The sequence below is a fragment of the Triticum urartu genome, chromosome 7 (genome assembly GCF_003073215.2).
Source record: "Triticum urartu cultivar G1812 chromosome 7, Tu2.1, whole genome shotgun sequence".
Taxonomy (NCBI): domain Eukaryota; kingdom Viridiplantae; phylum Streptophyta; class Magnoliopsida; order Poales; family Poaceae; genus Triticum; species Triticum urartu.
The window spans coordinates 691288951-691314782 of record NC_053028.1 but is presented as its reverse complement, the minus strand read 5'-3'; the positions used below and the strand labels follow the sequence as shown (position 1 = coordinate 691314782).

At 43.3% G+C, this 25832-nt stretch overlaps 1 protein-coding gene across 1 annotated transcript; it reads left to right on the top strand.

Moving 5' to 3' along the window:
• Window positions 1-7323: 7323 nt before the first annotated feature.
• Window positions 7324-11964, top strand: LOC125522528 (probable protein phosphatase 2C 21). Its single transcript, XM_048687580.1, has 8 exons — window positions 7324-7383; window positions 9364-9484; window positions 9852-9989; window positions 10097-10250; window positions 10334-10410; window positions 10495-10547; window positions 11169-11223; window positions 11342-11964. Exons 1-8 carry the CDS (start codon window positions 7364-7366, stop codon window positions 11804-11806), a joined length of 1083 nt encoding a protein of 360 aa, XP_048543537.1. The 5' UTR covers window positions 7324-7363; the 3' UTR covers window positions 11807-11964.
• The last annotated feature ends 13868 nt before the right edge of the window (window positions 11965-25832 follow it).

Here is a 25832-nt window from a genome sequence, read left to right as displayed (position 1 = left end):
AAAGATTTTGAATTTGTGAATAAGGTATGCAAATATATGATTTTTGATATTATGAAAAGAAACTGAAAACACGAACAACTTTTGGAAAGTGTAAATAGTTTTAAAAAACAGGAATTTTATTGGATTTAAAATAATATTTGCGATTGACAAGCATAAAATAAAATAAAATAGAATAGAAACATATAAAACAAAAAATATAAAATAAAATAGAAACATATAAAATAGAAACATATAACATAAAACATAAAATATAAAATAAAGTAAAATAGAAACATATAGACAAAAAAGGAAAAAGTAAAAACTGAAACAGGAAAATAAGTAAATTAAAAAACATGTTTATGGACTTTCTAGAAGGTTCTTAAAACTGGCTGGGAACCGAACTGCCCAGTATAGGTACAACGGAGCTGGGCCGGCCCAGTTGATCACGCGTCTGTGCGATTGGTGGATCATTTGATGCAGAGAGTGTCAAATAGGATTTCCGTCCTTTTTCTTTCACATAATTTTTTGTGCCTCGGCAATGTGCACAAGAGGCCCAACTCAGCCTAGATGCCTCCCTCGAAATCTTTTTTGCTTTTGTAGCAGAAAAAAATAGTATCTCCTCGGATAAGTTTTTTAAGAATATAAATAATATCCGTGAACGGGTCAAAACAATAAAAAAGTGCACCTCCCTTTATTAGTATAGGTATTAGCACATATGTCCGTGCGTTGCAATGGGACATATATTTTTATGAGAAGCAACAAGAGAGATAATTTATGTGTCCACCAAAAATAGCCTCCATAGTGGTAGGCGACATAGCGAAGAGCTGCGGTCTTCTCAAGGGTCATGTTTGGCCCGTGAGATTTTGAGAGTGGTGGGATTGGTCAATGTGGCAGCGACTACCCAACTCGTGCCCTTTTTTCCTCCGGGCCTACCTCCGTCTTTGGGTTGTAGCTGCCTCCGCATTTGGTGGCTGCGCGACAACCTTCGGGGCATGATTGTTTCGACCACTCCCTCCTACGACGGCGTAATCGGGCGGATTACAATTTGCAGTGGATAAATCCTATTTCATTAGCATAATCAGCGCGTAACCAGACATGAATGTCCCTTCTTCATCTGATTTATGTTCTTTATTTTAGAGCTCACGTGCCCATAGTTTTTCTTAGTTAGAGCCAAACCAACATATTTTCTTTTATTGGCATGTGTTAACAATTTCTTTCAATTATAGCCAACCACCACATTCTCTTTTATTGGTACGTGCAAGCTACCACCAGCAAAAATTTATGGAGTCCCTCATTCTGCTCATGATTCTCGAGATAACTTCCTTATTTCCAAACAACAGCCTTATTTCCAAGAAACCTAGGGATATATTTTTGCTTCCCGTCCGTCCGACAGAAAAAGAAATATGTGGTAGGCCAAGTTCGGCCCAGCCGGGGGACAAATGATTTTTTTTCCGAAAACTACATGCAAAACTAACGAAACAAAATCTTTACGTATATTTAATAGGAGAACAAGCCGTTTTTATGTAATAAAGCCGATCAAGATCAGTTGGCATCCTCGTGAGGAAATGGATGAGACGTGGCAAAGTTGATTCCTTACACAGCCACAAACTATTTTTGCCTCCCTTGGTGAGGATTGTTTTTTTTTTTTGAGGTGATGGTGAGGATTGATGGGTTGGATGCAGGGCAGGCCCGGTAAGGGAGTGCGGCTGATGCCTACTACAACCTGGGCGACAAAGCAATTACTTTTGCTTTTTCATGTTCGAGTGTCCCTAGCAACTCGCGCGAATAATTAAGAACATAGTACAATGTCAGATTCGAATCAGTTTTTTGAACTTGTCAAATAATTATTATGATTATGAATTGCCAAATATTCTTGCAAACGTGAACAATTTTTTAAATTATGAAATAGTTTTTAAAAATTCTGTACATTTTTTGGTAAAACAAGAACAAAATTTAAAACAACATTTTTTTTGAAAACATGAACCTTTTATAAAATCACGATTGTTTTTGAATTTTTGAACAATTATTGAAAACGGGAACATGTTTTGAACCAGAACAATTTTAGAAAATGTGTTTTTGTTGAAATGCGAACACTATTTTGAATTTATGAATATTTCACTAAAACATGAATTTATTTCGAATCTGGAATATTTTTTAAAATGCATTTTTTGAAAATCAAAAATATTTTTTGAAAAGTGGAACATTTTTTGAATTCTGAATTGCTTTTGGAATGAGAACAAAACTTTAATGTTCAATTTTTTTTTAATGAGAACACAATTTGGAATTCTGAACATCTTCCAAAAAATTAACAAAATTAAAATTCTGAACATTTTTTTAGAAATTTGAACTTATGAAGAAAATGGAAAAGTAAAGATAATCTCCGAAGGGACAAAAGGAAAAACAAATAGAAAATAAAAAGAATAAGAAAAAAAACAGAAAAAACCTAATCGGGACGGCCAGTTTTGGGAAAATGGTAAGACGAGAAAATTAAATTGCAAAAATGGTAAGAACAGTTTGCTTAACTAGCGGCCCATCACTCTCGTCTAACCATCCAGAGGCTTACTGGCTATTAAATTGGAACTCGTTATTTGTAAGAAATGATGATCATAAGAAATTCGGAATGACATGCCAAAATGAAAAAACTTAACAAAACTAAGAGGCAAGACATGTACACAAAAATCACTCACCATTGTCAAGCTAGACGACAGGCAATCGTTTGAACCTTGATAGCTCAACACTAATTGGCTAGAATTTTTGCAGAGACTTTGAAATAGACTTGCCGTTGGGTATAGATAGTGACCGCACTGAATTTGGCATGTGACATACTCGTTATTCCCTTTGTCCAGCATAGCAAAATAGTTGTCAGTGCAATCAATTGCCAGCATTGCGAGGGCTTCCCCTGCCTCTGCTCGTGACATTTCCAAACTGTTGGGGGTATATCCCGCGGTGTAACCTGGCCAGATATATGACCCGACCGAACTTGATGTTTCATTGTTAAGCGTCAGAGGATTGGGGACTCATGTGTCTGACGGCTCATTGGTGTGACGACTCACGAGTCTGAAGACTCATTGATGACCCGGCGGGTGCTTCAGACGGACGACAAGGCCCAAGGCCCAGTATGCCGGTTCGTGGGCCGGCTTACGAGGAAAGACATAAGGAATATTCTCCTACAAAGGAAGTAAGACTAGGACTCCACTTATAATAGAGTAATCCTAATCCTACCAGGACTAGTCATGTAACCCGCCCCTTCAACTTATATAAGGAGGGGCAAGACTCCCTAAAGGGGGACAAGCAACAAGAAACAATCTCTAGGGCTAGACACAAAGGGGAGCCGGCTTATGCGGCCACTCTTTCATGAGCATAATGAGATCTAGCCACAAACAACATATAGGGCTATTTCCGGACGATGTTTCCCGGGGCCCGAAGCTGTCTAAATCCTTGTCTTGTGTTGCGTCTCTCGATTTCGCTCAACCCCTCTCAAGCTACTACAAAGATGCGTTGGGCTCACGACTAAATCCTCACACTAGGACATCTACTGTGATAATTCCACGACAGTTGGCGCTCATCATGCGGCCTGCGCACGGTGGTGTTGAGTTTTTAGAGGGATTTTTTTTAGGGATCAAGAAGTTTGCAATTTACTGGATGAAGATAAGTCGGTTTGGAAGGATCTGCATCAAGTGCAAGTTTATCCGATTGAGATGAAAATAATTAAATTTAATGTTCTGTGCGCCGCCGGCGACGCCACATCGTGAGATCTACTCAAGGCCGACCAGAATATTAGTACATACATGCTCACAGAGATTTGATGGATACGTGGAGACGACGACGACGACTCAGGAACGGATACGGCCGTGACCTGACCGGCGGGTCACCTGCTATTGCCGTACCACGAGCTCACAAAGCCACCTTGAATCGCCACCACAGTCGCGAGCCGCCCGGCCGGATCTGCCTGTACAAAACCGCTGCCTCGTCTGCATGGAAAGTCGACGTCGCCCCCTGCGTCCCAGCCGCCATGGCCCTCTACTCCAAGCTGGCCTCGATCTGGCCATGATCCGGCTCTGCCGCCGCACTAGCCGCGTTCGAGCCGCCCAATCCCCGGTTGCTAATGTCACCACTCTGCTTTGACCTCGTTCCAAGCCGCCTCACCCGAACCGGAGCCTCGCCAACCGCGCCTCGACTGCTAGGCTGCCTCCGGCGGTCTCTGTCTTTGCAAGTCGCCACCGCACTCCGAGTCACTCCGAGCCGCCGTCCGCTGTGAGCCGCCGCCCGCCTCTCGCATTGCTCCGCCTCGTCACGGGTTTTTTCCAAGCTGGCCTGTCCTTTTTTCCTGCAGTGGCTGTGGGTGTACGCAGTGTCATGCGGGTGCCTGACCGCCTGGCTGTTACTGCTCCTTCGCCTGTGATTTATTTCCATAAGAAGATCGAAGCCAACATCTAATGCTATGTTATTTAGGCCTCACGCGAGAAGACCGAAGACTTCAGCTAGCGGTCGGATGCATGAAGAAAGATCAAACAGTTTTTTAATATCACGTGAAGCTTCTAGGTCGATGATGACAAAAGAATTCATCTCACGTAAAGCTTCTTCAAGTGGTCTAGTCACATCAGAACAGGAAATCATCAGCATGCTGATACGGAGGCTGTCTGTTGGTCCTGTTTACATACTAAAAGGCTGCACCAGAATACATCCAACCTTATCCAATATTAGTATCCGCGCTCATCCGGAAAATAAATCAGGTGCTATCTGTTCTCAGTATTTTTTAGCACATATTAATATTTTCGAGAACAATTACTCTGTTTTTTAATATATTTTACGCAGGACAAAATCCACTACAAAGGTGACGTCATGCCATGGACATGAGGCTCACACCGGTTTAAAACGTTGCGGCCGTCTCTCGCGACCGCACCGGCTTACGACGCCGCGGCCGTCTCTCGCGACCGCGCCGTCTTCAAACATTGCGGCTGACTTCTACGTCTACATCAACATATGCAATCGAGTCGTCGTCCGTACCTACGGCCGATTTACCCATGTCCGTGTCATTTCCAATGTCGCGGCCGACTCTCTCGCCCGCACCGGCTTACAACGCCGCTGACGACTCTCCCCATCCGCACCGGCTTACAACGCCGCGGCCGGCTCATCTGCCTGCTCCCGTGGCCGACTCGGCCGTGATTGATTCCAGCTTCACCAAAGGTGATCATCAACTCCATGGTGGATAATTACTGACTTGACGTATCAGGTGAAATCCATCTAGTATACTTTTATATTACATATTGCTTTCTTTAAAAGAACAATTACTCTGGCTTGCAAGTTCTTCCATATAGGACTCTGATGTCTACTGCACAACATTCTTCTTGTGGACGTTGTTGGGCCTCCAAGTGCAGAGGTTTGTAGGACAGTAGCAAATTTCCCTCAAGTGAATGACCTAAGATTTATCAATTCGTGGGAGGCGTAGGATGAAGATGGTCTCTCTCAAGCAACCCTGCAACCAAATAACAAAGAGTCTCTTGTGTCCCCAACACACACAATACAATGGTAAATTGTATAGGTGCACTAGTTCGGCGAAGAGATGGTGATACAAGTGCAATATGGATAGTAGATAAAGGTTTTTGTAATGTGAAATTATAAAAACAGTAAGGTAACTAATGATAAAAATGAGCATAAACGGTATTGCAATGCTAGGAAACAAGGCATAGGGTTCATACTTTCACTAGTGCAAGTCCTCTCAACAATAATAACATAATTGGATCACATAACTATCCCTCAACATGCAACAAAGAGTCACTCCAAAATCACTAATAGCAGAGAATAAACGAAGAGATTATGGTAGGGTACGAAACCACCTCAAAGTTATTTTTTCCAATCAATCTGTTGGGCCATTCCTATAGGTGTCACAAACAACACTAGAGTTCGTACTAGAATAACACCTTAAGACACAAATCAACCAAAAACCTAATGTCACAAAGATACTCCAATGTCACCTCAAGTATCCGTGGGTATGATTATACGATATGCATCACACAATCTCAGATTCATCTATTCAACCAACACATAGAACCTCAAAGAGTGCCCCAAAGTTTTTACCGGAGAGTCAAGACAAAAACATGTGCCAACCCCTATGCATAGGTTCATGGGCGGAACCCGCAAGTTGATCACCAAAACATACATCAAGTGAGTCACGTGATATCCCATTGTCACCACAGATATGCACGGCAAGACATACATCAAGTGTTCTCAAATCATTAAAGACTCAATCCTATAAGATAACTTAAAAGGAAAAACTCAATCCATTACAAGAGAGTAGAGGGGGAGAAACATCATAGGATCCAACTATAATAGGAAAGCTCGCGATACATCAAGATCGTATCACCTCAAGAACATGAGAGAGAGAGATCAAACACATAGCTACTGGTACATACCCTCATCCCCGAGGGAGAACTACTCCCTCCTCGTCATGGAGAGTGCCGGAATGATGAAGATGGCCACCGGAGAGGGATTCCCCCTCCGGCAGGGTGCCGGAACGGGTCTAGATTGGTTTTCGGTGGCTACGGAGGCTTCTGGCGGCGGAACTCCTGATCTATTGTGCTCTGTAAGTGCATCTAGTGCCACCCCTAGTTGGTTTTAGAGTATTGACGACAAACCTGGTTGAGGGACTAATGTGTTTGTGAGAATTGCAGGATAACATAGGTAGAAGTCCCTCATTGATTCGGTTTTCCTACCAGAGATGACCCCTAAAAATGTATGAAGACATTGAAGTCAAAGGTGGTACGTGAAGACATTCACATTGAAGACTATAACAAGAAAAGACATCGCGTGAAGACTATGGAGCGCGAAGACTTAGTTGTTTCGTCGTTCTTTTTCTTCTTTGTTGAGTCATAGGAACCACCGTACTGTTAAGTGGGGTCCAAGAGAACCAGTCAGAATGACTAAAGTGATGCTTAACCAAAATCCTATGTCTTCGAGCGAAGACAATGAGAGCAAATCTTATCCAGAGCTGGATAAGTCAGCTTTGCTTGTAGCCCAAGTAAAGTTGTCGTGTGTGTTTGAAATCTGACCGTTGGGACACGTGTCAGTTCCTCAATGACCCAGGGTCATTTAGGACAAATCAGGTTGGGTTTCCTAGTGGCTATAAATAGCCCACCCCCTACAACCATAAACGGTTGGCTGCTCAGAGTTAATATACGGCTTGTGTCGTTTGAGAGCAACCCACCTCGAAGCCTTTGAGAGAGAATTCCTTGCGAGGACAAAGCCCTAAACATCCAAAGCCAAAGAGTGTTAGGCATCACTGAAGTCTTCTTGTCTGTGTGATCTGAAGACTTATTACACTTGAGGACTGTGAATCCTCCAGCCGGTTAAGGATGACGACTATGAGAGCAATCTGCAGAAGGCAATGACTAATGTGTTCTCCGGGTATTTTCCATATGACTAAATCATGTACTCTACATTTTCGCAATTTTTTTCTGAAAACTATGCACTAAGCTGATGGGGCAATAGTGAGTAGTGTCCTCTGTGTCAGTTTTTTTGGGAATTAGGCAGACAAGAGCCTTGTTAAGTAACGCAAATCCGCGACCATCAATGACTAATAATTTCAGGAGAGCAGCCATGGTATCCCAGCAAGCTTTCAAATGCACCGAGAAAGCCTCCTCTTTAGCCTCCTCGTCAGTGAGGAGCTTCCCCTGGACTTTGATCAAAGGGATGATTTTCTTTTGCTCTATGGGCATTTGCAACAGCTTGGATTGGCACCCCCCTCCGGAACCATCTAATTCTTGAAATGTTGCCTTGAAATTATTCGTTTGAGAGAGGACAGCCTGAGAACAGCCAATTTCAATATGTAGGAAAGCTAAAGCGCATCGTGAGATACCAATCGGGACTCCTGAGCCACCTTCAATCTGAAAAACACCAAGCTAGCAATTGTAATATTGAGCTTGACATTGCCCACTATTCTCTGCCCCCAAGTCTGAAGATAAGACACTGTGTTCTGAAATAAAGCATATCCAGAATCGAATCATCAGAAACCCATGCCTCCTTGATTGCATATTCAAAGCCCTCCAGTTTAGTCCAAAACAGATCAAATCTGAGTCGTTTCTTCTGATTGAATGCAGCGTTGATAGTCTTTTGAAGATCTCCATTCCTACATTACCTGGTTGCTGCTTGAAGACCCTCTTGCTGTTGTTTACTTTTGGGTTCTATTCTCCCCTAGTGCAGACTTTCTTTATGTCTGGTTATGTGGATGGTTGATCACTATTCACTAGTCTATCAGCGTTATTCATTCCCTACCCTGGAGGTTTGGCTTGTAGAATTCCCAGGGGAGGGTGTCCGGAGTCTGCCTTCTGGCAAGATGGGGGTGTGCTTCCTGGTGCACACTCCCCCCATGTTGTCTTTGTGTTACGGATAGGTAGTGCTCCTAGTCTGCTTCTTTAGATCATGCATTGTTGGTTGCTTTCTTTACCTTCGGTCCTAGTAGATGGGAATCGGAGAGGAAACCCCCTTTATCAAAAAAAAGAAGAGAAAGGGCCTGCAGGCTGCAGCAGACTGTTTGGGTTGTTAAGCTCCCAATCCCTAGAAACCAGAGCTCTATCAATTTTGGTAGGAGTGGGGATTTCTCTCTCGTTACTCCATGTAAAACGATGTCCGTGCATATATACTTATCTCAATTCATGGTCCTCCACATAGCACCTGAACGTGGACATTATATTGCAATTCAGATTATAGTTGCTCTTCTCTGATGCTCTAGGCCTAGGACAAAGTAAACGCCGAGCCACCAGATCAGGTAGAAATTGTGTTTTGAGTTCGTCTCCCTGAGGCCCATACACAATAGTCATCCACGAAGAATTGGTGTCTTTTAGATGCACCAGGCCCATGGGAAAATTAGTGTCAAGAGTGATCTGGTCCACCTGTAATAAGGCCGAATCCCAAGCCAACAGTATGCCCCTCACGTCTCCACAGCAGGTAAGCAAAGCCGCCAAGTGGTGCATTACAATGTATTGATCGATTACAGCGAGTTTAGTTTCTTGCAAACACACCAAATTAACATGCAACGAGTCAATAAACTCCCTCACTGCTCTCTTTGCTGGGCTATTCGGACCACAAATATTCCAGTATAACTCCTCTGGGATTGATATCCATAAAAAACATGGACACCACTACCGCCTGCCTCAGAATAGTTTCCAAAAATTGTGAAGTTTTAGCTATGATATGCAAATCCGTCAAATTTCATTAAACAATATGAGTAACTGTGGCCCACACAAAAGACAAGCATTATGTGCCTCTATACATGTTCACATAATCTGCACTCATATTTATGCATTTTCATTTTAATATTGAAAGGTGAAAAGGCCAACACATAGATATGCAATATCTAATTGTTTTATGCTTAATTAATTGTTGCAGTATTGATGCAAAGTTGGAACAGTCAGATGATTGGAGGATGATAAGTAATCCTCCCGGGATTAGAAATCTGATAAGGCGTCTCAGGATTGGTGGTTGTACTGTTAAGCGGTGGTTGTTGAAGGTGATACAGAATATTCTTTAAACATTTAGTTGTCGAAGAATTAGTCATTATTTTATCTCTTGATTAATTCTGCATATTATTATGTGTAAAAGGGAATTGGAAGGATCAGTGGGTGTGATAAGAGGTATCTACAGTATTTTTCTGAGATGTGCTTTGGAGTTGCCACTGATATATTTAACTCATAATCCCAACTTGTGTTCCATCGAGTGCTTGGTTTACTGAATTGAGGTTGAGTTGATCAGTGGGTGTCATTGTTTGCTTCTCTTAATGAAGGGCACATCAGCAAATTTATTCTTTAATAACCTATTTTTCCATATGATTTTCATTTTTTTCTGCATTATACCTCAGTTTGGAATTTATTTTGCAGGAACCTTATCTTGGGCCACTACAGGAAGGATGCACCACATGCATTGCTCTCATCAGAGGCAACCGGATCACTGTAGCAAACATTGGTGATTCCCGTTGTGTACTCTCATGGAATTGTGAACCACCAAGGAATGTTCAGGTATAATGACAATTTCAAATCAAATTTCTGTTTGGGGCATCCTATTTTGTTTGCATGCGTTGAAGTGGTGCATAACATTTTTTTCTTGTATCTATTTTTATGGTAAGGCTCTTGATCTATCCACCCAACACAAACCTGATGCCAAACATGAAAAACAAAGGATTTTAAAGGCAGGAGGGAAGGTAAGTGAGGATGATGATGGTGGGTCAAAGTTGGGCATCCATGGCGCCGAGGGAACATTACCCACCTCCAGATCTTTCGGTTAGTCCTTATCTGCTTTTCTATATTTTTATTGGACGCAATCTATTCATTGTTGATGGGCATTTTGACTATTTACATCTCAGGTGATTACCAATTCAAGCAGAATAAACATTTGCCTCGTGAAGAACAAATGGTGATATGTGTTCCGGACATATATGAAGTAAGTTTGTCACTATGTTGCATGGGCTCAGTGTAAGTTTCTTGATGCGTGCGGTCTGATGGAAACGACTGTCTATTTTTCTAGGAGGTGATTTCTGATACCATGGAATTTATTGTGGTAGCAAGTTCTGGCATCTGGTAAGTATGAAGAAAAAATAACTGTTGATCCAAGCCAGTAAAGTTACTCTAAATTATTATTTATCTTTCATGCTTGTTCCATCCTAGGACAGTGATATTTGGAACCTGAAGTTTGCACATTTTGGTTCAAGTTAAATTTGACCCAGCATGCACTACAAGGGTCTGAGTTTGAGCTACTTCATCCACATGTGCAATTCAGTTTCTGTTTTCTCAAACCGGAGGACAGTAAACTATTTTCTGAGTTCAAGTTGCTGAAAAGAGCAATATGTGTCAGTATTTAGGTTAGCTAGTGCCTTGTATTGTGTTGATAAATAATCAAATTTGATGGTTCCATATCATGTTGATTTGCTATATGGAAATGGCAGTTCAGTATGTTTGTTTGTTTTCCGTAATAACAACAATAGGAGTTGTGTCAAAAGTTTTCTGTTCACTGCAAGAATGCTAAAACTAATAAGAGATGGCGTTACTGGTCACCAGTCGATAGATCCAGCCATACACATAGGGACACAATTTGATGTCATGTTTCATAGCTATAATTTCCTCTATATATTATCCCAGAAAAAAATCCTTTATACATTGTCGTAACAAGATTACATCTATTGTTTTTTTCTTCTTCTCCAGGTCTGTCATGACCAGTAAGATGGTGGTTGAAAAAGTACGCGGAGGCTTGCAATCCGTGAGTCTTGTTTGTTCAAAAAATATTCTGCTTGTCAATAACAGTAATATTATGTTTAAGATAAACTACTTACTTGATGAAGAAAATTCAATTGCTTTGGGATTTTTCATCAATGCAGGGAAAAGACCTTAAAGCCATCTGTGAAGAGCTTCTGGATTCATGCCTTAGCAAGGGATCAAAACTCAACGTGTCAGTGATATTGGTCCAGTTCAATTTGAACCAGGCTGCTCCACAAGTGCAAGCTCCTGCCTATGTAGGCAATGACATAGTGGAAGTTCCTGCCTCCCATGTCGGTGACCAAGCATCTGGTGTTGGCGGTCAACCTGTTGAACCTGCTGAAGGCAGCATGGCCGTCAACACCGAGAACAACGGCGAAGGGCTGGGGCTGGCAAAGAAGAAACATTTAGGATGCTTTTCTGTCGACGGCAGGGGATCTCGCAGAGGCAAATCTCCCACAAGATATTTCAAGGGACTCAACAGTTTCTGGGGTCTGTTCAAGAAAGGGAAATGTGCCAGCCCGAATGCGGCCATGAAAGAAGAAGTTCACGTCTCTCGGAAAAAGGATGCAAGCGGCCAAGTTTAGAGAGTGTCTACTGAGTTCCTGGCAGTCGGCCAGTGCATGCGTGGGGGTGTTTGTGTTTTAAGTTGGAAAAAAATACCTTCCCTATCAACCGACTTCTCACTGGAAAAACCAATCGCTCCCAACTCATTCAGATGAAAAACGCTTCGCGCGATTGACCATGATTCACCTCTCTGCCGTGGCACATGCATTGCCCTTGAAGTTCTCTGTCGTGGCACACGCATTGCCCTTGTAGTTTTCTGTCGTGGCACACACATTGTGCATCTGTTCCAATCACCACAGCAGTAAGCCAGCTCAACAGCAGCTAGCTCTATGGGCAAGTACTATGTCGCTTTAGACTGCTGCTATCTGCAACTACTTGCCGCTTCACATACACAGCTAAACAGGCAGGGTGTACATTTAGTCGTCTATGTGACTCTCTACGACTGTTCATTGCGTGGATGCATCCATGACCAAGCAATGATAAGATCTTTTTTTTCATACGAATCAAACTGGATCGGGTTCCACTATCATCACGCAGATAACAGAACAAACATGGACCATCACGTCCATAGCGCAAAAAACGAGTAGCAAAACCACCCAAACATCACTGGTTCTCTCGTACAAAGGCCAAACTACCACATGCACGGCTAGCAGAGGACTAGAGCAGAAGCTAACAAAGATGAAACATCATCCAAAGATAATGCACGCTACAATGCATACAAAAGTTCCTCCCTCCCCAGCACATACGATGCAGATTCAGCACCATCTTCTCTTCTACACAGGTCTAATCATCGGCATCTTCATCCATCGCATCCTCCTTGGCTACCTCTTCTTCTCGACGATCCTCATCATTCTCCAGCCTGAGAGCCCCCCTTGCCATCATGTCTTGGACTGCCATCATGAGCCTCCAGGGCAGTTCTTTTTAACAGCTCCGCATCTTGCTCCAACATCTCCTTATCAACCTCTTTTTGTAGACCTGCCCAGTAACGTAGAAAGGAACAGGCATAATAAATAAATTCAGCATGGCATTTTTCAGGTTTGCCATCGATACAAGCTCTGTTTCTGAGTTTCCACATAGCCCAACACATAGTAGCAATTCCTACTATCTGCACATTTCTACTTCTGGTGGATAAATGTGCCCCAACCCCTTTTACAAATTACTTCCCAGATATATTTGGCTGCAGAGCAAACCCTACCACTCTCGGCAGAATTTTTTAGTGACCTGAAACAAAGAGCGGAGGAGGAGGTGGACTTTTAGCCCACCAACTCAGCTGTAGAGAAGTAGTCAAACAGTGGAGTGATGACCAGGGACCAACAACTCCGACGACGATCACTCCAGGGAGACGCGACACCAGAAAGCCCACATATTCCACCGAGTGAAAAATTTAGATAATCAAATCTCATATAGCATTCTTTGATGACAAAGTGATAATGATATAAAAAATAATTTGTAGGCAACAACATTTTTATATTTTATTCGATACCTAAAACCTTATTATATTCAAAAAACCTATTCGATACTTAAAACATTATTATATTCAAAAAACCTATTCGATACCTAATTTTTTCTATTCTATTACTATTTTTACTGAAAATTTATATTCTATTACTAATTTTTTTTACTGAAAATTTTCTATTGTATTGCAAGTCTTTTCTGTTTATGCAGTAAATATGCTCATGAATTAGGTAGGAGAAAGGAGGAGGGAGGAAGGAGGAGAGAGGAGGAGGGTAGCGGGATGAGGGTGGAGGGAGGAGGAAGGAGAGAGGAGAGAGGAGGAGGCGAGAGGATGTAACATCCCAATTTTTCTAAATTTGGATGTTAATATAATCATCAATGCATATTATATTTTATTGCATTTTAGAGTTTTTGAAATATTCAAATATTAATTTTCCACTCAAGAAAAATAAAGGAGAGGGGATAAAATGACTTCCTCAATTGTAAAAGAGTTGGAAAATTCATTAGAATACTCCCTCCATTCTTTTATCTAAGGTGTATTATTTTCAGCACGGTGACCAAGGCACATAATCATGGACTATTTAGAACGAAAATACCCTTGTCTAATTCATAGATTAGCGGCAAGTGAATCATTTAGGCAAGGAAAGAAAAAGATACACGCAATCAGGAGAGAGATAGTTTATTTTTCTTTGAGATACATGCAATCAGGGGAGAGATACGTTACTTTTTCTGGAGGGCCAAGATCGGGATTACAAGGAATTAGAACAAATGCACCTTACATTGTGGAATTTTATCAAAAAACAAATACACCTTATATAAAGGAATGAAGGGAGTATTATTTAGGGATTTTGGAGTTTATTTGGTATTTATTTATTTGCCAACAGTGCAATAATTGCATTAGGAAAATATCTTCAAAATTTCCTATGCTTAAATTAATGTTCACTGTGCTATAGATATTCATAAATGAATTTAGGAATTTGTGTGGTATTTTTATAAATTCATTTGAATTTATTTTGGGCCACTAAGTGTTTCTGTTAAAAAAAATCACACACACACGCACACACCAGCAGGCCCAGGCGATCCACTGGCCCACAACCAGTTTTGGCCCACACCACGGCCCCGCGCCTGAAATCCCTCGACACCGGTCGACCGCCCGCTTCTCCTCCTTCGCCTTTCTCTCCCGCTGCCGCTGCCAGGTGGGGCCCCCTCCCCAGGCCGTCCCTAACCTCTCGCACCGCTCGGGATAAGCACGCGCATGCGCTCCCGAACCTGTCGTCCGAAGCTCACACCGATAGAGCTTATCCGCGGCACCCGCACTCCCTCGCCGCGCCTATATAAAGCCCCGAGAGCCCTCTACCGATTCCACCTCTCCACTCGACCTCTCGCCGCTCCTACCGCCCGCCATTGCCGCTTGGATCTCACCGGCCGAGCCAACCTCGTCGGAGCTTTCCGACGCCCGTAAGCCACCACGGCGCCCTTTTTCATTGTCAATCGCTTTCTCTTGTCCACGCGCATCTTCTTGACAAAATTTTGTCACCTAGGGGGCACCGGAGCAGCCGCACCACCAACGCCCGAGCTGTTGGGAGACATAGCAACGAAAACAAAAAAATTCTACGCTCACGCAATGATCTATCCATGGAGATGCATAGCAACGAGGGAGAGAACGTGTCTACGTACCCTCGTAGACCGTAAGCGGAAGCGTTTCACAACGCGGTTGATGTACACTAGTAAAAAAAGGTCAAATGTTCAGCTCATTAGTCCCGGTTTGTATTTGAGCCGGCACTAATGTGACCATGCCGGCACTAATGTGACCATTAGTGCCGGTTCCAACGGCTAGGCGGGCCGCTCTCATTAGTACCCGGTCCGTGCCACGAACCGGTACTAAAGAGAGTGGTGGCAGGATGTTGTCAGATTGGGGCCCCTCCAGCACCTTTAGTACCGGTTCGTGCCACGAACCGGTACTGAAGGTCGTCCTATATAAACCCTTCGTCCACCCGAGCTCGCTCTGTTTTTTCCCTTTCTCCTCTCCTCTCTGTTCTTCCCCTCTACCCTCAAGCTCATCACACATTTTGCCCAAATTTTGTCAAGATTTGAAGGCCCCCATCCATTCAAGTGATCACAAAGGTAAGCAACTTTGTCCTTTCATCTCTCATTGCTAGATTAGCTCTTGCAATGCTTTATATAGTCATTAATTTGTGGGTTTTAGTAATTTGGGAGGAATTATATGTGGTAGTTTATTTGATTTATATGCAACTTGAGCTCAAAATAACTCTTAGTTTGCATATGTAGGTGTGGTTTACTTAGTGCCTTCCAGTCTCCGTCCTAACCACCGTCGATCGTCTGCACCGTCCTGTCACCGGCACCACCTTGTGGTGAGCCTCTTGTTCTTATTTTTTTTATATAAAAAATCATGTTTGTGTGATTTAGATATATAGTTACTTGTATAATTATCTTACCCATACGTTGTTTGTTATACATAGTGTCATGGTTTTGATATCCGTCCCCGTCGGCCCTCGTCCGTGTTATGATTCGGATGTGGTATATTCTCTTTTAAAACTATTTGTTACATTTCGTGTTCATGACAAATTATGTCCATCAAGTTGACATAGATATTTTTATCTAGGAGGTATGTGAACCGGAAATTCCAACCGACCCTATTGTCGAGAGTTTAAATTTAGTTGAAAAAGAAAACTAGTATTTGAAAGAAAAATTGAAAATAATTGAGGGGGAGAAGATGGAATTGGAGTTGTATGTTGCCGATCTCGTCGATGATCACAAGATCAAGATGGAGAAAATGCGCTTGAAGATTAGAAAGATTAGAAAATATGCCATTGATAGTGAGGCTTGGTATCATTATGTTGTTGGATCAATTGTTACCTTAGTTGCAATCTTGATCGCATTTGTTGTTGCATTTAAATGTTTTAGCTAGGGAGTTATTTGTATGTTGCATTTAAGTGTTGTATGAACTTTATGTATGAACTTGTATTAATTTGGTCTTTTTGGTGCTGTGTAATGAAGATGAGCCGGCAATGGATGTACGATGACCGATGCTCTCCCCAATTCATTAATGGCGTGCATACTTTTCTGATTGCGGCTGAAGCAAACAAGTGGGCAGATGGTTTTATGCCTTGCCCATGTGCTGGCTGTAAGAATGATCACAATTACTCTAACTCAAGAACCATTCACGTCCACCTGTTTGAGTCCGGTTTCATGCCCCACTATAATGTTTGGACCAAGCACGGAGAAAGAGGGGTTGTGATGGAAGACAATGAAGAAGAAGAGGACGACGACAGCTATCATGGCCATGGATTCCCTGAATACGAGGGTACAACAATGGGGGAAGAAGTTGAGTCGGCAGTGCGGGAAGAAGCTGAAGAAGAGGCACCAGATGAGCCCGCTGATAATCTAGGTCGGGCCATTGCCGATGCAAAGAGAAACTGCGCAAGTGAAAAGGAGAAGAAGAAGTTGCAGCGCACGTTAGAGGATCACAAAAAAATGTTGTACCCGAATTGCAAAGCTGGCAAGAAAAAGTTGGGCACCACACTGGAATTGATGCAATGGAAGGCAAAGAATGATGCATCTGACAAGGAATTTGGAAAGTTGCTGGTAATGATAAAGAATATTCTTCCAAAGGACAATGAATTGCTCGAGAGTACGTACGAAGCAAAGAAGGCTGTCTGCCCTCCAGGGTTAGAGGTGCAGAAGATACATGCATGCCCTAATGACTGCATGCTCTACCGCGGTGAGTACGAGGATTTGAACGCGTGCCCGGTATGCGGTGCATTGCGCTATAAGATCAGCCGCGATGACCCTGGTGATCCCGACGGCGAGCGCTCCAGGAAAAAGATTCCTGCCAAGGTGATGTGATATGCTCCTATAATACCACGGTTGAAACGTTTCTTCCAAAACAAAGAGCATGCCAAGGCGATGCGATGACATAGAGAAGACAGTAAGAAAGACGGAAAGTTGAGAGTACCCACTGACGGGTCGCAGTGGAGAAAAATCGAGAGAAAGTACAGGGAGGAGTTTGCAGGTGACACAAGAAACGTATGGTTTGGTCTAAGCGCAGATGTCATTAATCCTTTTGGGGAGCAGAGCAGCAACCATAGCATATGGCCTGTGACTCTATGTATGTATAACCTTCCCTTGGTTGTGCAAGAAGAGGAAGTTCATTATGATGCCAGTGTTCATCCAAGGCCCTAAGCAACCCGGCAACAACATTGATGTGTACCTAAGGCCATTAGTTGAAGAACTCTTATAGATGTGGAATGGAACAGGTGTACGTGCATGGGATGAGCACAAACAGGAAGAATTTGACCTAAAGGCGTTGCTGTTCGTGACCATCAATGATTGACCTGCTCTCAGTAACCTTTCAGGACAGACAAACAAGGGATACCGCGCATGCACGCATTGTTTGGAAGATACCGATAGTATATATTTGGATAGTTGTAGGAAGAATGTCTACCTAGGACATCGCCGATTTATTCCGAGCAGGCTTCCCGTAAGAAAGAAAGACAAGCATTTCAAAGGTAAGGCGGATCACCGGACGAAGCCTCGCCACCATACTGGTGCTGATGTACATGATATGGTGAAGGATTGAAGGTAGTCTTTGGAAAGGGTCCTGGCGGACAACTTGTTCCGAATGACGCTGACGGACGCACACCCATGTGAAAGAAGAAATCTATATTTTGGGAGCTGCCCTATTGGAAAGACCTAGAGGTCCGCTCCGCAATCGACGTGATGCACGTGACGAAGAATCTTTGCGTGACCCTGCTTGGCTTCTTGGGCGTGTATGGGAAGATAAAAGATACACGGGAGGCACGGGAGGACCAGCAATGTATGCACGAAAAAGACGGCATACATCAAGGTCATGGCAGCTACGCTCTTGCCAAAGAAGAGAAGAAAATCTTCTTTGAATATAAAGGGAATAATAAATATGGCAGAGAAAAAGTTCCAGAACCTAAAGTCTCATGACTGCCACATGATTATGACGCAACTGCTTCCGGTTGCATTGAGGGGGCTTTTACCGAAAAACGTTCGATTAGCCATTGTGAAGTTATGTGCATTCCTCAATGCAATCTCTCAGAAGGTAATCGATCCAGAAATCATACCAAGGTTAGAGAATGATTTGGTGCAATGTCTTGTCAGTTTCGAGTTGGTGTTCCCACCATCCTTCTTCAACATCATTACGCACTCCTAGTTCACCTATGCGAAGAGATTAACGTTTTGGGTCCTGTATTTCTACACAATATGTTCCCCTTTGAGAGGTTCATGAGAGTCTTAAAGAAATATGTTCACAACCGTGCTAGGCCTGAAGGAAGCATCTCCAAAGGCCATGAAAATGAGGAGTTCATTGAGTTTTGTATTGACTTTATTCCTGACCTTAAGCCGATTGGTGTTCCTGAATCGCGGCATAAGGCTTGACTGGATGGAAAAGGCACGCTAGGAGGGGATCAAATAATATGTATGGATGGGCATTCTCTCACTCAAGCACACCACACAGTTCTACGGAATTCCACCTTGGTGGCTCCGTATATGGACGAACACAAGAATTTTCTACGCTCCAAACACCCGGAGCAGTCTGATGACTGGATTACACATGAACAAACGGGGACTTCCGCCGGCTGGTGGCAGACACATGCCATGCATGACGCCGCTATTGAAGATGACATGTACTTGTTGTCCCAGTTACCATCTTCGAATATAATGACTTTCAAAGGGGACGAGATATATGCGAATACATTTTACACGATCGCCCAAGATAAGAAGAGCACCAACCAAAATAGTGGTGTCCGCTTTGATGCAGCAACCAAGACGGAAAAGGAAACATATTATGGTTACATAGAGGACATATGGGAACTTGACTATGGACGTGGTTTGAAGGTCCCTTTGTTTCGGTGCAAATGGGTCAATATGACACAAGGCGGGGTAACGAAAGACCCGTAGTACGGAATGACAACAGTGGATCTCAACAATCTTGCGTATGCAGACGAACCATTCGTCCTAGCCAATGATATGGTGCAGGTTTTTTTTGTGAAGGACATGTCTACCAAGCCGAGAAAAAGAAAAGATAAGGAAGCGAATGCATCATACGATGAGTCAAAGCGCCACATAGTTCTTTCTGGGAAAAGAAATATCGTGGGAGTACATGACAAGACAAACATGTGAGAAGATTATGAAAAGTTTGATGAAATTGCTCCATTCACAGAGAATATTGACCAGAGCATCCAGTTAAATGATGAAGATTGTCCATGGTTACGGCGCAAAGGGACACAGGCAAAGAAAAAGTTTCACACCCAAAGATCCCACTCTGGGATGTGATCGGCTTCACTGTCATCACTTTCTTCTCTAGTGAGTTTTCCGGACTTATATATCTGGAAAGTCCCGCTTTGAACAAACCGGAGGGAATCTTTGTAATAGTTAGGGTACTTATGTGTTTTGGCATTTGAAACGCGAAGAAATTTTATGTGCAAACAAATTCTTTCATGCATTTACTGATTTTTTCAGCTAAATGACCCTGAAATTAAAAAAGACTTCAAATGAACTCTAAAAAGGTTGAAAATTGGCATGGTATCATCATTTCACACACATATCATATGCAAAAAAGTTGAGACAGTTATGGCAAAAAATGGATGCACTTCGTGTACAAAATGAACAATCTGTTTTGAAGTATCAGGTTTCAGACGAAAACTCATCTGTTATAAAGGCATTTTATTTTTTTTACTTATTACAACTCCAGACATTTTGTCCATTCAGTATGCACCATTCAAAGTCGCATCATCAATTTGCAACCCTTACTAACTTCATTCACTATTTTTCATGCATTTACTGGTTTTTTTCACCTAAATGACCCTGAAATTGAAAAACACTTCAAATGAACTCCAAAAAGGTTGAAAGTTGGCATGGTATCATAATTTCACCCACATAGCATGTGCAAAAAAGTAGAGAGGGTTACGGCAAAAACTGGATGAACTTCGTGTACAAACTGGACAATCTCTTTCGAAATATCAGGGTTTCAAACAAAAACTCATCTGTTACAAAGGCATTTCATTTTTTAAATAATCTAAGTATTACCAAATTGAATATAATGATAAAACACACTAATATTAAACATAACAAAAAAGAATCACTGATAAATCTATTCATAAAGTTAAGTTATTCACAAACTAGTGATTCACACAAATTTCAAATAATTCAAATTTAAACTATTCAAATTTGAAAACTACTGGCACTAACAGTTTGTAATTTTTTGAACCTAAAGAAAAAATATTCACAAATAAATTCTAAATACAGCAAAAAGCAACTCAGAAATAAATATAAGAAAATAAATAAAGCAGAAAAGAAAAAGAAAATAAATAAATAAATAAATAAAGCCCGCCTGCTGGGCCACATCGGCCTGCATACGACTAGAAACCCAACCTCTAGTTGGGCCAAGATGCAGGCCCGCAAGGCCCACAGGGCAGAGCGACAGAGTTAGGCCGAAATGACTTGAAATTTGGTTAAAAAAGACAAATTGGGAGTTTGTAAAAATGTTTACTGTTCATGTACTGTTTTGGCCTGATTTGTCTTTTTTGCTGAGAGCTTCTCATATGTCCAAATGACTTGAAATTTGGAGTGGGCCTCACGCATCAAATTGTCTATCACACTAATTTTATTTGGAATTTTTTGAATTTTTTTTTGAATTTTTTATGATTTTTTTCTAACCGGGTGCAGATAAGCCTGGGCACCAAAACGCCCTACTTGTCCCTTTTTTCATCAGTTATCGTCTCTTATTTAAGATGGCATCCGCTCTCTTTTTCTCCCTCTCTTGTCTTGTCTACCTTACCACTACAGCTGCCTCCTCGATTCAATGACACCTTTGTCAGTGCCATCACATTTGGTTCTTCATGTCCAGCCATCATAGACAACATGAAGGTCATGTCAATCCTTTTTACATCAATTTTTAAGGGCCACTCCAGCTTATGAATACATAAGTGGTGATGTGTAAATTGGATCAACCATATATTAGTAGCTCAGCGCTAAATAGAAAAACCTTGTTAGTGACTTCCATGATATAGCATGGAAATCAGATACAAACTCAATAGTTCAGAGTCTACCAGAGTAGAAAAAATGCAGAAAATTGCACTAATTTTTTTTCTCGCTAGTATCAAATTCAAACACGCTATAAACTGCCAGAGGAGAAATTATTTGGTTATCCTAATTCCATTACTAATTTTTTTATTTATGAAAATACATCTGGGTGTATATTGATCGAATATTAAATGGACGAAGATAAAGCGCTACCTGTCGCATGGTCGTCATGTCACAAACTTGTTCCCTTCATTCTTCCTCTACCATCTTCGTCCCTGGCAATTACCATGCTCTTGATGAACAAATATGGGAAATGAAAGCATAAAAGAAGGGTAAGGAAGATATGAAAGAGCAGCTAGAGGGGGTGGGTATGTGTTTTTGTAGTGGTCAATGCCTGTAGTAGAATGTGAATAAAAAAGATCAAAATGACCACTCATGCAAACATGGCCTCACTGATGCGCAAGCATGGCCTCACTTGTGTATCCATGAACTAACCCTTACCCTGAGCATACCCATGCAAATACATAACACACTTGCTAATAGACTAAATAATAAAATCCTATGAAGAAAGAAATACATAGACAGTACATGTATATTCGGTATTTGTACATTTTTGTTGCTCATCTCTCGCAATTTTCATCGCATACAAAATTTCCATATATAATCAAACATCAAAATATCTACAAGTAACTTGTATGGCAATTCCTTCCTGGTGTTAATGTATGGTACCTGACAATTGATGATGGACAGGTCAAATCAATAAAAATAATCGACTCCTAGGTCAACCCTAAATAGAACAAGAATCAAACCTGACAATAAATATGAGTTTTCTAAAATAGATAATTGGATTTTCTGTGGCAATTGGGAATATATATGATAGCATAAAGCGATAAAAAGGTTACTTTGCAGATTGCAAAAGAACTGTTACTAATCAACTGCATAGAAATGTTAGTAATCCAAATATTCCTATAGAACACGTTTTAGTATGCTCATGGGACAATTTGGATTTTTGGAGGAAAGCACTTACTGTTTTGCCTGTCCACGTTGCCGCTGCTGCCATGGGCATCACGTTGTGCTGCATGTCGACTTTGCCCTGGAAATCCTTGCTGCCCTGATGCCCGGTCAGTCCAAGACCGCGGAACCGACAACAGGCCAAGCCATGGCCATTCAAATGGCTACCAAACGTGGCGAAACATTGCTCGTCGTTGCCAACCCATCAGTCTGAGGGCTCCTCGACAGCGTCCACTGGCACTACGTCCACGTCCTCTTCGACCACAAGCATGGTCACCAGCACCACGCCTATCTCCTCCTTGATCCCGTGTTGCATTGTTGGCATTATCCTTGCACGTCGTCTCGCCCTGGACATGGCCTTCATTGCCTTATCTATGCACTTTCTGGGCATGGCCTTCCTCATCATGTGCGTCACGTGCAGGACATGGCCTTGACCGCCGTGGCCAGCTTGACCACATCTGACACGACCTGGTCCACCTTGGCTGCTACCATGAGATAGGCACACAAAGGAACTTCATTACCGTTTGTAGTATGCCGATTTGCTATGTTGGTATGAAAGACTCAGCACAGGCAACATATTTTGTAAATTCACGTCAAACGAAGGATCCTACTTATGAAACGAAACTTGAATGGTCAAGATAAATGATACAACGATCCACATTTTGTGCGACCGGTGCATCTGAGAAACAACATGGGCCACAAAAACTAAGACATCATGGAAAGTTATGACATTTATGTTCCGACCTATTAGCCTGCAACAAGGCGACGCATTTTTATCATTAAACAAAATACCAAAAAGAAAATTTATCAGAAAATATCCATTCATGTTAGATTAGTTGATGTTGTCTCAACAGTAAATTTATCAATGTTGATTGTTAAAATATATCATGCATAAGAGTGCTTATAACAAATATAGTTGTACTGGTATAGTTGGGATGCTGTCGCAACTCCAAAACTATGTATAACGATACTTGATATACATCATAAAGCTCTAGAATCCAAAGTTCATAAGATAATGTTTTTCCTGACGAATAGCTTCACCCTCACACAATGATTTTTATTTCCCTTAAAAAAAACCTGCAGGCTCCAAATATTGGCTATAGAAGATGGCGAGTTTCAATCAGGTGAATTTTCCTAGAAGGAAATGAACCAATCACAAAATCAGTTGAGATTGGCAAACAAAACACATAGTGCGAGTAGGAAACTGAAAACCAAACACGTACTGAAGCTAGTGGTTACATAAATTTCTCCAAGGTTGAAGTTTATTTCTCTCTCATCTAGTAGAACAATCTAATGGTAGCTACTACACTTCATATTCATTTCTCCAGCGTCCAACGTATCACCAAGAGGAAACGAAAAATTGTACCACAGTGGAAAGAGGTCAGTCTGACTGATCTAACTCAGATGCATGATTAAGTTACTACTCTCCTGGTCCAGATTAGTTAACACATATATAGCTGAACTAAGAGCTCCTTATTTAACTGACATCTTACTACTTGTACTCTTGAGGATAATGTATCGCGCACCTTGCCGTAGTTGGCGAAGTTAGTCTTGAGGATGTGCTTGAGCCCCGCCGGGTTGGACGTGTAAATCTGCACTCGTCCCGGTGAGAGCCGCCGGAACGTCATGTGCTCGTGGAACAGGTCCGTGTAGTAGACGTGCAGCCGCCGGACGTGGTATACCTGGGGGAACACCGTGGCCACGACGGGTGGGCACCGCTTCGCTCCAGTGCTGCCGCCGCCGCCGAGAATTATGGCAAGGTATGAGCAAATCGCTAGGACCGCGAGGCCGGCAGCGACCAAGAGGCCGAAGAGCACTCTGTCATTCCTTGTCAGAGAAACCAAAAACCAAACACGTCCTGTAGATGACGGTCGGTGAGGGACGTGTGCAAATCACCCGGGTCCAGCATGTCCTTGGTCACCAGCACAACCGTGCCATGGATCGGGCGTGGTAAGCAGCTGCATCCCCGGTAGCCCCGGAGCTCTCGCCCTCCTCTATGTCTACGGCCTGTGTGTATCCGACGCGCCCGCGGCGACGGCGTCCTGGTGATCCACGACAGCCGCATCCTGGTGATCCGCAATATATCCGAGGCGCCGGCGTCGGCCGCGTCCTGGTGATCCGCGACAGCGGCGGCGGTCGCCGGCGTCGTCTCCCCGGATCGGCGGCGGCATCTGCGGCTGGGTTTTGATCCGGAGATGAGGACTACCGGCCTGGGATCTCATCTGGTACTTCGGCGGCGGCGATCCCGTACCATGGCAGCAGCGAGAAGCGCCGCCCGGAGGCCGGTGGCGGCGATTCCTTATGTGGGCGGCAGGGAGATCGAACGAGATCGCGGCAAATTGTATGTCGGCGGCGGCAAGGAAGCTGGGACTTCGATGGGATTTGAGAGGAGCGGGTTTTGTTCGGGGTAGGTTTTTTTTGTGCGTGCGTAAGGGGACCGGAGATGAGAAAAACCTGACGAAAGTGAGGGACAAAAAAATTATGGAGTCTATCCTATATCTCTACTTCTGATGGAGCAGCTGATAGTTTCTGTTCTGGGTTTTTTTGTCCCACCTCTCACCTTCGTCTGGTTTATTTTTATTTCACCTCCCACCATCATCTTCTCGTATTGATTTTTTCACCCTTCCAATAAAAACTTTCCTAACCTTTTAAAGTTTCGGAATCGATAACCTCCAAACGTTCGGTTTCTGGGCGTCCCGGCCCGAACGTCCTCATCGCCGTCCATCGTGTCGCACGAATTTTGGAGCATACAAAGTCGCCACGTCAGCCCACAAACTCGTTCGGGACGAAACGAACTCTCCCGAACGCCGTCCACTCCTCTGCCTCACTCCTTTTCCCCACTCTTCCCCTATCCTCCCCCGGCCGCCTCTAATCCGGTGAGGCCCGCAGATCCCGACGACTCCCGGCGAGAAGCCCACGCTAGATGCACGGTAGGAGAGCCCCGGATGGCGGTAGATGGCTGGATCCCACCCAAGCACGCCAGGGCACGGAGACGAACCGCGCGGCCGTCTCCATGAGTGGCGGCTCGCCGGAGGCCGGGCGGCCGCGTGGGTATGACCGGGTCGAGACGCTCACCGCCGATCGCGCGCGCCTGGAAGCGGAGAACGAGAGGCCCTCCATGCGCTGCCGTCTCCATGAGCCGCGGCTCGCCGGAGACCGGGCGGTGGCGTGTGTATGACCGGGTCGAGCCGCTTGTCACCGACCACGCGCGCCTGGAAGCGGAGAATGAGGCCCTCCATGCGCGACCGTCTCCATGAGCGGTGGCTCGCCAGAGGCCGGGCGGCGGCGTGGTTACGTCCGGGTCGAGGCGCTCGCTGCCGACCGCTCGCCGCGTTTTCTACAAATTGTGCAGCTCGTGTCTAAGGTATGAATCGTGCCCACGCCTCTCCCATTCCAGTTCTTCTACTAACTAATGTGAGTTTTCTCGAGACGAGTTGCCGTCCTGCCGATTGTTGGATTTTTAGAAGATAATCAACATGGGGTGTTGCTTAGTGTAGTACTTTGGGGGAC

Excerpts from the sequence above, each read along its gene's own strand:
- LOC125522528 (XM_048687580.1), top strand. The coding sequence starts at position 7,364 with ATGACTAATGTGTTCTCCGG. Across the intron at positions 9,485-9,851 it reads TTAAGCGGTGGTTGTTGAAG|GAACCTTATCTTGGGCCACT; the intron begins GTGATACAGAAT and ends TTTATTTTGCAG. Across the intron at positions 11,224-11,341 it reads TACGCGGAGGCTTGCAATCC|GGAAAAGACCTTAAAGCCAT; the intron begins GTGAGTCTTGTT and ends TCATCAATGCAG.